The sequence below is a fragment of the Thermobia domestica genome, chromosome 15 (genome assembly GCF_964235325.1).
Source record: "Thermobia domestica chromosome 15, izTheDome1.hap1.1, whole genome shotgun sequence".
In the NCBI taxonomy this organism is placed as follows: domain Eukaryota; kingdom Metazoa; phylum Arthropoda; class Insecta; order Zygentoma; family Lepismatidae; genus Thermobia; species Thermobia domestica.
The window spans coordinates 157,917,628-157,934,231 of NC_137468.1; the positions used below are offsets into that span (position 1 = coordinate 157,917,628).

The 16,604-nt window shown below is 36.3% G+C and overlaps 1 protein-coding gene across 2 annotated transcripts; it reads left to right on the forward strand.

The window, feature by feature from the left end:
- Positions 1-589: 589 nt before the first annotated feature.
- Positions 590-14,919, forward strand: LOC145671317 (uncharacterized). Of its 2 annotated transcripts, none has more exons than XM_081740306.1 (2): positions 590-742; positions 13,043-14,919. In XM_081740306.1, the coding sequence occupies exon 2, from the start codon at positions 13,072-13,074 to the stop codon at positions 14,821-14,823; it is 1,752 nt and encodes a 583-aa protein (XP_081596432.1). In that variant the 5' UTR covers positions 590-742; positions 13,043-13,071; the 3' UTR covers positions 14,824-14,919. The 2 variants fall into 2 exon arrangements, with proteins under 2 accessions (XP_081596432.1, XP_081596433.1); XM_081740307.1 differs by having other exon boundaries at positions 601-701.
- The last annotated feature ends 1,685 nt before the right edge of the window (positions 14,920-16,604 follow it).

Here is a 16,604-nt window from a genome sequence, read left to right on the forward strand (position 1 = left end):
CTGGAGCACAAAGCTTGGAAATTTTCGCCATCAATTTTCCTCTTATAGTGTGAATCATAATTTTAGAAAATGAAGAATAACATCCATATTTTTTTACATTATCCTAATTTACAAATTACTCACCATCACTAACGTACCTGCTTCTTAAGGGCGTATCTCAGAGCTATCGTGTGGGTGTCCTGTCCTTATCTGGGTTAGACAAAATTCTTGCTTTAAGTGTCCACCTAGCACAGGTTGGTTTATGTTTTGTAATTTTCGTTTTCTATGGCATACTGGAAATGTACGGTATTTATTTTCATTACGCTTAAGCTTTAATAAAGTGGACCTGCATCTAGGATGCAACTCTTTTTATGCCAAACACTGTTTAAAAGCACTAAAAATGCATTTCCTGAAGAAAGCAGTAAATATATAATTAGGTTATGTATGGACCGGGCCCATAAACTCTACTTGCATCCAAAGAAAAAGGTTAATCAGTATAAAAAGCAAGTAATAATAATAATTAAAGAAACAATCTTAAAATAAATGGCAACTTCGATAATAGTCCGCACTATAAAATCCATTATTTCTTTTCGAAGAAGAAGTGAAATAGTACTAAAGTGATTAATGAAATCAAAATCAGTAGTTGTTTTATGGCTTTTTTTCAAATGTATTGCTTTGGTTATCAGATGGGTGAGAGGATTTTCATGGCAAGACGTAGAAATGTAAGAATTGTCTTACAGGAAATTCGTAAATAGCCTTATATGTAAGTTATATTCCTTAGTAATTGGTTAGTAAATATAGATTTTAGTGTACATAATGATTGTATTGACTAATCATTCATGGTGTTAGGTTAGGTGAAAGGAGGGAGTCTGTTGATGATTAAGAAAATGTGGACTGAACTTTCTGAATCATCTTGTGGGTTAAGTACTGTATCACTGTACAAATTTTAGGAAATTTACCAGGAAACTTGAGAATTTATTTTGCTTTTTGAGTAACAGTAGGTAGAAATCAGGTGAGAGGAATAGTTTAAGTTAAGAAAAGGCCTATGTTTATAGCACAGGGGTGCAGATCTTTTTTTTTTTTTTTTTTAAGTGTAAGAGCTTACTTTGTACGGAACAGTGACTGGAATAGTATAAGTCAGTGGTTCTCAAACTCCTTGTTACCGCGACCCACATTAAATACTGAAATGTACTTTGTGGACCACCTACTTTTATTCAAATACACATTGTCATTCTATGTAATGGTGGTATTTCAAAATCTATTTCTAATTTTTTCATATAAAGGTAACATAGAGCTAACACTATGTCCTACCCCGTGACAGCTCACCCATTCTCTTTCCATCCTAACCCAGCATCTCTACTGATTGTACAGCGGGGGACACTTTTAAATGGTACAGCCATATGGAGATTTACGGCTAAGGAGTACCATTTAGAAGTGTCCTCCGCTGTACAACAGGGCAGGGCTCTGAGTAACCACTTACTTTTCACCTCATTAACAACGCTTTCAATTTTCGTTTTCTGAATAGTACATACTGTATAACATATGTTTCTTATACTGTATAACATCAAAATATTATTTTTACAATTAAAAGAAAAAACTTCTCGCAACCCACCAATGGGTCGCGACCCACACTTTGAGAAAAACGTATAAGTAGTAGTAGTAGGAGGAGCAGGAATAAGAGTAGGAGTAGTAGTAGGTGTAGGAGTAGCAGTAGCAATAGGAACAGATTAGAAGCCCCACAGGGGTTCGTTGGTTTCTGTTCTCGACATATAATGGACAAATTAAAGACTGTTCGGCACAAAGTAAACTCTTGCCAAACAATGTTACGATATTGGTAATTTCTGTTCACATTAGGTTAGTTTAGGTAAGTTCAGGTTAGGTTAGATTACTTTAGGTAAGTTTAGGTTAGGTTAGATTAGTTTAGGTTATGTTAATGTGGGGGTCCAGCATAATTTTCCAAAAAATGACAGAATTTCGCTTATATCTACTAATATTAGGTTAGTTTAGGTTAATTCAAGTTAGTTTAAGTTACGTTAGGTTAGATTTGCTTACGTTATGTTACGTCTAAGTACTTGCATCATCCGTTTCATCTGTACGTGTTTTTTACGTGTTTCTGGGCCCTTTCTTCTAAACATACTCCTAAGAGAATGGTTGTTTTTGGTGTTCTAAACGGCACTAGATATAATGGCGGAAGAGACTATTTGGCGGAGAGATACTCTGGTTGCTTTCGGTGCGAGCAGTCCCGGGTTTGATTTCCGGTAGGGACATTCGGTCGAAAAAGTGTAAAACGCTTTTTCAGGTCAGAAACCCTGAATAAGGTTTTCCTGGGTTTTCTTCATTCACATTAGGCAAATGCCGGGGTTGTACCTAACTTATAGGTCCCAGGCCGCTTTCTTCCTTTAATTTCCTCGGATAGTGTGTCGCCAAGGGACGTCATCTCTCAAACGTGACGGGATAAATGGCCATAAAGCCCAGAAATCTAAATCCTAAATTCTAACTCCTAGGTATACTTGTTATAGTTTACTTGTGTGAAAGGCAGTGTGGAAATGGTGCGTAAATGACAAGATTGTGACATATCGTGTTTGAGTGTTATCAAGTTATACAAAAAATAACGAGCGTCAGTTGAAATTGTGTGAAAAGCATTGTCTACTAAACAGGTGAACAGTTTGTCGTAAGTGTGGAAACGAAATGAAACTACAAAAAAGAAGAGGAAAATCTAACCTAACCTAAGTTAATACACTTTGGTACTTCTTTGGATGGCATTTAGTATCACCTCTAAAGCTGTGCAACACATACGACATGCATTTTATGGCATATAAAGTATTTTACACTACTCTCGTTTATGCGTATATCTACCGCCGCTGAGGCGCCTTCACCCTATTGAAGTGTAAAAAAAAAAAAAAAAAAAAAAAAAAAGTCGCTAAATTGTATTAATACTAGTAGATATCCGTTCTGCATAATTTAAATATAAAAACGGAAATTTCAATATTATAGGAATTGTCCTCTTTTTCCTCTTTAAATATGGATTTTTTTGGAAATGCTGAATCGCATATTTTTAATGAATAGATTGTGTATAGAAGAGCACACCCCCAACTTAGTAGACCCCAATATAAAGGAGGGGAAATTGGAATATGTTAGAAATTAATTCTTTTCTTTCCTTAGGAGCAGAGTTTCCGAAAATTCTGAAAAACGTATTTCCTTATTTTTAACTCTTGGATGCATACCTTCTTTTATCTACACATTTACATAGCATGGGTCCAAAAGACCCGTATTATTTTTTTATGGGATGTTTATATTAGATCTAGTTGATATTTTGTAAACGTACTTAGATATTTAGTGTGAATATCGAATATAAATATTTTGACAATACTTCCAATAAACTACGACTAGTAAAATAACCTTAATTTTTTTTGTGTTAACACTTTCCAAAATCTCCTTTTAAAACATTACAAACAATGTAATATATGTTGAAAAATTCCGAGAAGTATATTTGCAAAACGTTCTTCAAGCACTTGCAGCACACTGTTCTGGACTTCCTATTCCTTGATGTAGGATACAATGCGCATCTTCTTTTCTGTGCTTTACCACTACTGCAACTTTGCTCATTAGCTTTAGTACTGGGATCGGGAATTGTGATGAACTTTTCCATGTCCAGGTAGATATTCTTACTCAGATGGGGATTGGCAGATCTTATGAGCATATGTGGAAGAATCATTTCCATAGATAATTCTTTGATGAAAAGTCTTCTTTTCTCTGAAACTTTTTGGTGATACGTGGGATGTTGGTCACAATAAACAATAAATGCATTCAGCGTAGCAACGTCCATCATATTACACCACAGAACCACGGGCCAGCGTTTGGTTTGCCTCTTGCATGTGTAATTACGAACTTTCTGGTCCATAACGTCAACGCCACCCTTAGTCTCATTGTAAAATTCTACAATAATTGGCTTCCTTTTAGGGTGATCGATGTCAACTGCATCATCATGGTGCATTGTGCTTAGAAGAATCACGGTTTTGTTTCTCTTTTGCCAGTAACTAACCATTGTCGTTTCTTTTTGAAACGCAAATTTACTGGTATTCACTGCCTGAGTTGCGCCTGGTTTCATTTTCTTTGGTATTTCTCTCTTATTATGTCGTAATGTCCCAACCACAGTTAAATTTTTCTCCAGTAGATATTTAGCCAAAAGTATACTAGTGAAATAATTGTCCATGGTGATATTTCGGGCTGTACCAACAACAGTATGAACTAAATGTTTCACTGTAGTTAGGGTCAAATCCTTCTGTTGTGGTTCTCCTGGTTTCTTTCCTGTGTACACTAATCCGTCAGTTGCGTAACCTGTTGCTGCTTCACACATCCAGAAAATTTTTATGACATATTTCCCCGGTTTTTTGGGCATATACTGAATGAAACCACAACGGCCTCTAAATGTAACTAACTGTTCATCTATTCTTAGATTTTCTTTTGCGACCATTACTTTTCTGCACTGTTCAATAAATAATTGCCATACGTAAGAAATAGGCGCAAGTTTGTTTGTTTCTAGCCTAGCTTGTAGTGTTCTTTTGTCGTTGAACCTTAGGAATCTTCTTATGGCTTCAAAACGATTCACTGACATCGTAGCTCTATATAATGGATTGGAACATTTGTCAAGAAAGAGTTCCCGCACAGGAACATCCCAAGCCTTGTTTGCTCCCATGTGTAACAAAATTCCGAAAAAAGCCAGAATTTCTTCAAATGATATGTCCTCCCAATGTTTCTTTTGCAATTGACACACTCTTTTTGCTTCCATGTTGGTGCATCTAACAACTTCATCCAGGATAGTGCCCGGAATGAACATATTCCAAACATCGATGGGAGAATCAGTTCTCATACCTTTTGAAGGTCCTGGTTTAAATCTTGTAACATTGTGAGCGGGAGTTTTGACTGGAGGAGGTGGATTGTTATTCCATATCATACCACTGGGTATAATATAATAAGTGTCTTTTGGTAGGGGATTTGCGTCTTGTTTCGAAGCAGGTTGAATATTTCCACACATACCGTCGTCTTCCTCATTATTACTTTGATCAAAAATGTCAGAAGATTCGTCTTCATCTTGATTGGCAGGAGGAATATATTCTTCACTTGTATCTGATACTTCACTTTTCTCTGAACTCATGCCTTCATCTTCGTACACCACTGAGATATAAGAGAAGAAAAAATCGGACTGGAAGCACAAATTCTGTCTTCTGATCTAGGTCGTTCACGTTTACTTGTGTTAGCGCATTCCATTTTAGATTAGAAAATGGTTACACCTTTGTATAGAAGAATATCAAAATTCACGCAAGATTTGCCAGTGATTACTTCAAGTAGTACTTGCATACACTACAACAGATGTCAAAAATCTGCTCTTTAGTTCTGTATTTTGAACTACGTATTTCAAGACAAATAATAAAAAAAAGACTCTTATTGGTGGAAAGCAACAATAGGCAACAATATAGTGTATCAGAGAAGCCGACGAAATTGTTGCTGCGTACAGAAATAGAAAAAAAAAGAAAAATATGACTATAGTTCACAATAAAGTGTATAGATGTCCAAATGAACTCCTTCGGGTATTCCAAGCGACTTACATTTTGAGGGTATTTCCAGATGGGTATCTCCAACGTCAGAGATTTGTACAGCATTTTCACTGCCATCTGGTTGTTGTTTCCTCAAACAGTTTTTAAACCAGATACGGGATTTTTGGCGTAAAGCTACGATAGACTATTCGTCTTCCGTTTCGAAATAAAGTAGAATGAATATTGGTCCGATCATAACGTAAAAGGTGGTTCATGCAGCGTTTTCGCACAGTTTGAAGAAACAGCCACCAGATGGAAGTGGAAATGCAGTACAAATCCTTCACATTGAGTCATCAATCTATATTATTTTTGTTATCTTTGATTGAGGATGGACTGTAGGCCTATACGCTACAGAGACTCTACTTGAAGCAGTAGATAAATTTTATATTCCACGGGTCCAATGGACCCATGCTATGTAAATGTGTGATACAAATATAAAACATAAAATAATAGAAAATAAATAGTGAAAGAAAAAATAATTTCAATAGCCGTGAAATCCTAAACCTTCAACACGAGCATACCTAGCAGCACGGTTGAATATATAAAATATGTAACTATATATTGACAACCACGTTTTGTTATGGGTCTATTGGACCCATGCTATGCATCCAAGGGTTAATTAAGAGTTTACATACAGAACTATTAGAATGCCCGTCCTGCACGGGGAGAAAACGTTGGACATAAAGGGCATCAAAATTGTTATCAATCAACTTAGAGACCTCAAAAATTATGGATTCGACACTAATCTCGGTCATTTTCAATTATTTTTACGTGTCACCATCCCCCATTAGAAGTGAATTTGGATTTAAACGGTATCGGAAGTGTCACTATTCATCTCAGCGACTCCGGAAACTATGGATTTGGCACTACTATCGATCATTTTTAAGCATCTGCTCCTTCTCCAATTTGCGGGCTGAAATTGGATTTAAACGGCATCGGAAGTGTCACTGTTCATCTCAGCAAGCCCGATATTAATATTAATATTGGTCATTTTCTATCAGTTTTATGTATCTCTCCCTCCCCCAAGTTATACCGTCAAAGTCAATTGATAAAAACTTCCCAGGCCCGAACCTCATCTATGTTGTTTTTGGAAATGTATCGAGATCGGTCGAGTGGTTCAACCAGAGTCAGATTTAAGTTTGATGATTCCCTAAACTATTGAAGGTAATGAGTCCGTTGTATGTCCATCTATGCAACCAGTCCTTGCAGAACGTAGGGGTATTTTAGGAAACAGGCAAGCAGAAGTGGACCCCTATTACTTGCATCATAGAAGCCTACACAGCACAAATTATTTTTTGCTTTTTGTAGGTATTATTTATTTATTTTTTTTTTATTTTACAGTATATATTGGAATTTGTACATCGTTTTCTTTTCCTTTAATTTCATTTGGAGCCCCCAAGAGAGTGGAACCCTAAGCTATAGTTTTTTTTTTAGCTTATACGTAAATCCGGCACTGGGTTCAAGAGTTATTAATTCCCGGCGGGAGCTCATGTGGTTCGGATTCCACGTTAATCAGTAGGTCCACGTCTCATATAGCCTCGCTGCTGAACGGGACGTAAAACTCAAAATCAATCAATCAATCAAGAGTTATTAAGTCACAAACATAGTCACATTCATTTTTATTTATATAGATTTCACATCTCTGACTTGAGCACATTTAGATTGGGAATTTCCTGAATAAAGAGAGGAAATTTGGATATTATAGAAATGATCTCCTCTCCACACTTAGAGTGGATTTTTTTTTTTTTTTTTTTTTTTTTTTTTGTGGAAACTCTGAAATACATGTTTCCTTATTTTCAATTGAGAGCCTATTTATGAATTTCACACCTCCAACTCGAGCATCTTTAGCGGACGTTTTCTGAAAAAAGAAAGGGAAATTTGTGTATAGAAATAGCCGCCTTAGTTTTTTTTTTTTTTCTGAAACATGTTTTCTTACTTTTAATTAAAAGCTTATATACCATATCGCACACTTTCAACTTCCAACTTCATTCTTCATTTTCAGAAAAAAAAAAAGCGATACCTCTTTCCTCCTTACAAGAGAACTTTCAAAAACACTGAAAAACATATTTCTTTGTTTTTAATGAAGACTATGTGGACGCCGAGTTTCGTCTCTCAAATTCGTGAAATATTTTAATTCGTGGCAGAAAATTTACACCCGCCTTTAAGCGACGTAGGATACACATTTCAATAAAACCTTTACTGTGATATCTCTTAATTTCGTCACAAAATAAGTGTTTTGTCCAAACTTCAACCCGCACAGTACGAAATAGCAGTCATCCCAGGAATGTTTCTCTCGTTTCGGAAGCGTCCAATGATCTTACTCGCTTGATTTATCATTGTACGTTTTTTTTTTTTAATCTTATATAGCTATTTGAAGGATATGATTTATAGCAGTGCTATTCAACCGGGGGTACGCGAAGATGTTTCTGGGGGTACGTAATCCTAAAATAAGCATATTTCTAGTATTTATTGAATGATCATAGTTGGAGAATTAGTGCTATTTCACAACGTCTTCCATTTCCATCAACATATTTGTGTGAACAGAGTACCTCTGCATTAAAATCAGTAAAAGCGAAGCACGGAAATTGCTTGAATTCAAAATCAGCTCTGATTCTCACACTCTCGAAGATTCGACCAAGAATTTAGGAGTTGTTCGCGTTCCGGGAACAAGCTCAGTCATCTCATTAACAGGTTAGTTCTAAAGTTACTTTTAGTTTTTGAATTCGTAAAATTGTCTTCAATGTGCGAATTATGAGAGAGGATGAGGGAAAAATCCCACTCAGTAGAACTGAATGTCTCCCATATGTTTTGAAATTACCCATGTTAATAGTTTCGGATGTGCATTTTATCTCCCTGAAGTAGTCTTTTGATTGTCATTCTGTTGGGTTTTTATTTGTCCCCCTTTTTAATCAACAGAATATGTGTATTAAGTTTAATAAGTTCATTAAGATTTAATTTCTTTTAATCAGCTTTAGGGGTACACAATTGGATGGCGAACTGTGTCTAGAGGTACGCGAGTAAAAAAGGTTGAATAGCACTGGTTTGTAGTCATCGACTCCACACTATAAAGAAATCGTGGCATTTTTTTTTTTTTTTAGATCATTTGCAAATAGTACCGTATCTATTGAAGCTTTCCTGTCGACGTTTGCAAATGATTTCCTGGAAATTGACTTCACTGATTCAAATCACAAGGAAAGAGTTATTGCTTTATATTTAAATATGAAGGAATGTAACTTTAAATCCTCATATAAGGTGCGTCGAACGCTTGTCGTGGTTACATGTAAAGGAATGGAATGGCTACGAGGAGAAGGTTGAGAACTACGTTAAAAAGCTTGTGAGATCAGCGTATATTTTTGAACTGGGATTTTAATCATATCGCTTTGATTAGAATGTTTATCTGTTGAATTTTTGAAATTATTGTTTCCTTTTATGTAACCATTTAGTGCTTACGAGCTACCAAAATTCAGTTACATGAGATCTAATTTGAAAAATTATAAGTAGAACCACAGCAGAGTAACTGCGTGATAGAGCCGTTTGGAGTTGTACTATTGCAGCTACAGCAAGATATACAAAAGGTAGCCAAATAGCAAAACCATGTAACCATGCACTGGAGGGTTAAAGGAAAAGAGAGAGTTTAAATATATGCCAAGAGTGTCTCGTGAGTTCTCATTAGAGAATTGAAACTTGAGAATGTACACTCATGTTCAAAATTATTGTCGCATGTCTATAAGTATATTGTTGTAGGAAAATAATTTGATAACGAATTCCCCCGGCATTTCTTATAAGGTTAGTATGTGTATAATCGGCAAAGACATGTATGTTGCAAATTTCATGTCAAAAGAGCAGTAAATAAGAACAATAAAACGAAAATAAAACTTTATTGTCCATTTAGCAACATTTTATTTTACTCATTATAATTTTCGACGATACCCAATATTGGGGGACTTAGCAACATCAAGGTAGGGCCGGATCTACGAAATATTGCGCTCGGGGAAAAGAAGTTTTTCTGTCGCCCCCTTCCTCCCAAGTCTAAATATCCTATGTTAGGAATTGGAACAAATCTTAGGTTAAAGTATATATTTCAAAAACTATGAACTATTTGTCATCTTTCTCCCTTTTATAACTTACTGAAATTTGTGTACACATACGAGCTTGAAACCAATTAGGAAGCGTATCCAAAAGTTACAAAGTGAGAAGTATTAAACATTATTTTATCGTTTAATCGAAACACAAACCGATACATTATGCAATTCTTAAGTTTATTTATATTAAATATTTATGATATTTTTAAAACTTAAATTCTAAAACCGGTTCTTTTTTTGAAGCTCATTTATTTCGAAAATAAAATACTCTCTGTTACGAGTGAAATACTCTCAAGATTTTACTCGTACGAAATACATAGTTGTAGAAGATGTAACTTTGTTATATACATATATTAGGACCTATTGTGAAATGTCCTTCAGATTTTAACGCAAAGTAATATTAGTGTTGTAATAGAAGAAACAAAACAAATACAGAACAATTCAAACAAGCTATAAACACAACCAAGAAAGTTCTATTGCTTTTTGTGGAGGTCTCTGCCCAATTAGCCCTCACACCGTGAGTTGAATGCGAATGGTGGTAAGGCGAAGGACAGTTGTTGGTGTGGGTATATCCAACATACTACCTGGTTGTGGCAGTTCAGTTACACCGTGAACTTGCGTAAGAACAGAGTGAACATGGGACCTACACAGAGTGTCATAAGGGTGTGTATGCTGTACGAGTTCAAACGGGTCAAACGCCGCAGCAGATGGGCGGAAGATATGCCACGCCTTTGGTGAGGATGTCGTGACTACGTGGACAATGCAGTGGTTGTTTAACAAGTGATGAAACACTCTAAGACGCACCACGTGCCGGAAAACCACACATATATACAAAAAGAAGATCTTCAAGCAACAATTAAGGCGAACAGGGGCCAGACGTGTGAGGAACTGGGACTACAATTCATTGTGAGTGGCGAAACCATTCGGCAGCACCTCTATCAACTTGAAAAGCACTACAAGTTGGGTCCATGGATTCCACATGATTTGACTCAGGGCCAGAAGGCAACACGGGCAGACACCTGTGCTTCTTTGCTGTCTCGTGTGAGGAAGGAGCCATTTCTGGACAGGGCGTTGACATGTGTTGATAATGGGTCCTGTACGAAGCTCCACGGCGTCGTCATCGTTGGTTAGTATCCCGTGAACCGGTTCAAAAATAGTCGAAACCAGCAGTGCACCAGAAGGTCCTCCTGTGTGTTTGGTGAACTGCTCGCGGAATCGTGCATCGAGAACTGTTAACAGCTGGTCAGAGCATCAATGCAACTGTGTCAGTTGTTGAGCCGTGTTCAAAAAAAAAAAAAAAAAAAAACTAAAAACTCTAGAGCCAGCACTTCTGAATCGCAAAGGGATCCTCCTGTTACAGAACAACGCTAAGCCCCACGTCGCTTGGATGACCCGGAACACCACTCTACGAATTGGATGGGAAACACTATTGCATCTGCCATACTCCCCGTGCATTGCACCGTCTAATTATCACCTGTTCCATTCCTTGGACAATCACCTTAGAGGACACCATTTCAAATCCCTAGTAGAGGTGCAAAATGCACTTGATACCTTCTTCGCTTCACGACTCATGCCTTGTTCTACCGCGATGGAATCCATGGCCTTCCAGAACGTGTTGGCAGAAGGTCATTGATGCTGATGGAGATTATTTTTTATCTTCCAGGTACGTCTTAGGTAACGTATCGATGTTTGAATGTACTGGGTGAAAAAACGACAGAACTTCCTTGATTACCTTTATATTTACAAACATTTTTCTATAAATACGGATCATTAACTTGATAGCCTGTAGCTTCCTCTTCTTCTGTTGGCTTAAGAAATTATTCTTCGTTGACTTTCTTTATGATTCCTCCTGTGTGTGTATATATTGGTTTTTCAGTTGTATGCTTGGCTTCACTTTATGTGCAGCCCTTCCACCTGTTTGTAGATAATTATGTATATTGACTTTTCTCAAGCAATATTGGCGTTTCTCATGTATATATTGGCTTCACTCTATGTGTGGGCCTTCCACCTAGGTGTGAATATTTCTAGTAATATGCTTAAGTTTAAGGTAGATAGTTACACACGTTTCACATCCATTTATATATATCAATAAATATAAAAGACAAGTATTTTTATTTATAGTATCTATTAATAAGGATATTCTATATAATTCCCTTCTCGTTTTGTAACATGCGCTCACAAAAATAGTTTTTTTTGGGGGGGGGGTTCTTTTAGCAAAGTCCTCAATATTTTTTTTCATAAGATGTTGATTGAGCAGCCTTGTTCTCTATAACTAATCTGAGAGCCCTTCCTGTCCCACGGATGAACGTAAATATGTTTTAATGAGTTTTAGTTTGCTGAAACTTCTTTCACAAGTTGCCACACTGCATGGAAGGATAATATGACGGAAGGATAATATATAGCTAATAGTATTAATCGCTCTACCACGTCTGTTTTTGCTTACCATAATAGGATAACACATTTAGCTTAATAGAGTTTTAAACATTAAATTACCAGCTAAACAGCCATTGACCATATTTAAAAAAATATCATGGTTAAACCACTACAATATTTCCCATGTATCTAACCATTAAGAGAAGTATAATGGTTAGTAAATCAGCACACATGTCTATGACGCATGTCCGTCTATCTGTACTTATAGTCTATTGTACTTCCACCAATTAATTTATTAACTAATTAATTCATACTTTCATGTGTCTTATGAACTATGAAAATATGCTCGTAACTAAAATAATATAATAAATTTGTTCAAGATATAGAAAATAACCACATGCCAATCTCTTTGCTTTGATAGGACATAAACTCCATGAAACAAATTTAGGAAAACAGAAAAACATAGGGCGTAACACAGGAGAAAAGTAAATACTACGGAAGTGAATGAATGATGAGTCACAAATTTGGTTGATGTAGTCAAAATAAAATGAAAATGTTCAAATTTTATGTCCCACGCTTATACCGGCTAGGCTAAAGGAGACGGTGATGATGAATAATGAATGAAATGGTGGAATGAAGAAATTGGGAGGAAACAGGAAAACCCCCAAGAAAACTCACGCAAACGGTGTTTGTCCACCACAAAGTTCACTTGGATGGTACCAGCTGGGATCGAACCAAGGACCCCATACACCAGTGGTGAATTCTCTACCACCGAGTCACCGGAGCCTCTTTCGTTGATGTAGTGTTTACCTTTCTTTCTCATATATATCTTAGTTGTTGCTTTCTTCTTAAATATTATTTAAAATCTCTAATGTCCTTTCAAAACAAAGATATTCGCCCAGAATATAATTTGTTACCATAAATGCGAAATTTCAGAATTAATTTTCTAGATTACTTTTAACAGAAACAATACTATTTTCATGAGTGTTATATTTTTTCTTGTTTTTATTATAGGGAGGTGGCGATTCAGCACTTCAATTAAAATGATTCAGTTCCGAAAGGGTTATGGTAAATGTTATGAGGTTTCCGAGGCCAGAATTCGTAAACGCGGTAAGAAACGTCGTAATGCTACAAAAGCAAACTCATCTGAGATCCCAAAGGATGAAAATTCTTCGTCTCCTCCAGATGGAGAGGAGACTAATCTTTTACATGATGATGTCCCTCCAGATGCAGTGAGTATTCTTAGGCCTGATCACGATGCAATTATTCATGAAGTACCAGCAGAAGAACATCTTCATTCTCCTTCTGAGGAAAAGATGATTGCTATAGAAGACCCAACAGATCTGAAATCGAATAGAACTTCCAAAGTTGGTAAAATTGCAAAAGAACATTCAGAAAATCAAGAGTGTATAAAAACACGTTCTCATTCTGAAGATAGTTTAGATTTTTCACCTAGCGTAGCAAATACAGGAGATAACAAACCAAAGCCGAATAAGCTTGCAACACTACACGAAGAAAACATAGGACTAAGCCACGAAACTTCCACACTAATGCATCCACCTTTTAATGAATCCTCCGGAGAAAACATGAATACAACCACACACCGTATTCATGAAGCTAGCTCTAAGAACAATCTGGATCATCATGGATCTTGTATTTCCGTGAGAAACATTTATCCAGATACTAAAGTTTCCATATCTAAACCAGAATTTACAGTTCCCGAAACCGATTTAATCGATGATAATTCATTCATAGATGATAATGTACTTCATCAAATTCCAACTGGAACTTCCAGTATACGATATCTACGTATTGGAGGAATTTTATGGAGATATGATCCACAGACTTCCATTGCTACGCGAGTAAGAGAAACAATACCAGATTTATCACCATCTGCAAGACTATTGTTAGCCAACAATAGAACAATGTATGATGCACTTGAAACATCATATCTGTCGTCTATTGGCAACAACGGGATGTGGTCAGAGGCTGCAGGTGAATTGACAGCCAAACTTTCGAGGCAGGAACTTGAATCTCGAGTTTACAATTTTCATTTGAGGAGCCTAAGACTGCCGTTGACCATTATTGGTGACGATGCCATTCCAATGGCCACTTGCGAAGAAGCTTCACTTCCAACAGTTCATCATACGTGTGGAGCACTTTTTGCTTCAAAGACTGGAAGAAACGTTGCAGAACAGATCCTACACCATGGTATTGGATCAAGGAGAGTTATTAGAAATTCTCAACACAAGCTAGGGAAACTACAAGCTGCCGTAGATGAAATATATAAAGCAAAACGTAGCCAAGTTCTCGGTGCATTATCAGTGGACTCAGAGGGTGCAGAAGTTGTAGAGTCTGTACCAGTAAGTGAGCAATTAGCTGTTGAAGATCTAAATATACCTGACACCATGAGGACCATAGTGATTATAAAAGAGACTGAAATGAAACTATATGTTAGGAAACGGATATACGAGTTTGTAAGGATAACTAAAACTATGCAGGCTCCATTTGCAGTTGTTAACCAGCTGATTCAAGATTTGGAAACTTACGTCAACATCTTGGAAAAATGGATTACCGAAAGAGTTTTAGACATTATCCAAGAATTCATTCCAGTAATTGGATGTAGACGATTGAAAGAGGAAGAAAAAGAAAGACTGTTAAAGCAACAGCTAAAGGAAATGCAGAGTTTTATTCGAAAATTAATCAAGTTTGAGAAGCAACGTGTGAAGAAGATCAAAACAGAGCTTGGAACAAAGCATGTCTTTAGGATGAAAAAAATGTTTAGCTGTACTTAGTGCTATCTTTATTATTTTCTAAGCTAATTCTGTTCTTAAGACTTGTTCACGGTATTTGTACATTTTGTAATTTATGTAAATACACATATACTTAGATAAGAAAGTGTTTTTTTTTTTTTTTTGAGTCCTCCTGCATCACAGAAGAACAAATCTCTAGGAGAATCACTTACAGCAGACCCGTGGCTAGGGCTCACCAGGGTGGAGGGACCAGACCGCTTTGTAACCAGATTGAAACCCTCCTGAGGTTTTTGTGATATGTTAATTTAAAAATTTGTTCAAACAATAACCAGTGAGGAAGTTCTTACAGCTTACTTTGTAGCAAGAAAAAGTTCCAATTTGGTTGCAGGGCAGAGTAGAGAACCTACTTTACAATTGTAGTATTTCTAGTGCATTATTTCACTCAGAGAAGACGACAGTTGTTTGGTCTTGGAGGTGTTTTCTTCAATAGCATCTAATATAATGTTGTTCATAGCTCTTTAGCATTGGAAAACAAGAAACTGATTATTATAATTTAATTAAGAATAAATACAGTAGGTGGGACCATGTCTCTGCACGTTTATTATGTACTTTCCGGATAGAAGTGGTAGCCAAATTAAGAATAGAAAAAAAATACAAACATTTGCAACCACGAAACAGATTTTGGTCTAGAAACTGATTAGCTTCTTTTTTCTCTATCTCTCTCTCTTGCAATAAGAAGAATATATGCTATGGAATAGGTGGAACAACCAAGTGTGAAGTAAGTAAACCCAGCTAGCAAAGAAGAGCAAGAGATCAAATCGTCAGTGTAGAGAAAACGTTCGATTTCTGGAAATTAGAAATTTAATATATTACCTATTTTCTTTTCTCACAAGAATAAATAGTTATTCATATTATTGCGACCTTAAAGCCTGCTAAAATACATTACTTAAATAATAATAATAATAATAATAATAACGTAATGCTATGATTACAAACTGAGTGTTAATCTACACAAATTGATGGTTAAAATGTCAGGATCTTATCCAATGTGTTGAATTAACATCAGCTTGTAAGACTTCCAGTAAACAAATGCAATACAAAGCAGGAAAAAAAAACTTGAAAAGTAAAAGTAGGGGCTACCGTACTAAACTTTTTAACTCCAATTTCTTAAACTAAAGTTATGCTGCAGTTATTAATGACATGTGAGCAGGGCTGTAACTTGTGGGGAGGCAGTTGGGGCAACTGCTCCCCAGGGAAGCTCTCTGCCGTTCGAGGGGGACCCATATTAAAACAAAATTTTCATTCTCCATGTGTGATACGAGCATGAAATTATAAACGTTGCATCAAACAGGTTCACTACACTGAGAAAAAAAATTGTAGATGGCGTACTTAAAAAGGTAGGTTACATGCGCAATTCCTGTAGTTTTTGGACTTAACGTATAACTGAAAACGCATGTTTTATAATACTTTCTGTATAAGTGTTCCATCTGTACGTACTTTCCGTATGAAACAATATAGGCGGTCAGGATGTCACATACAAATGGACATATATAACATATAGCTGAGGAATGTAACACAAGTATATGCATGTGATATGCGGAAAATTGTTAGATGTCAGACATCCTGCAACGACATGACGTAACACCTAAGGGCAGTGCGTATGTAACATATGGATAACGTATGCTACGTACTGATTTCTGGTAAGCGAGAGGATTCCGTATAATTGTACAATATGCAGCTGTCCGGAGAATGGAGTTTTCTCACTGTACATTACATAAATAAAACAGCACAGAAAAGGCAAATAAAACAAAAATGAGTCGTGA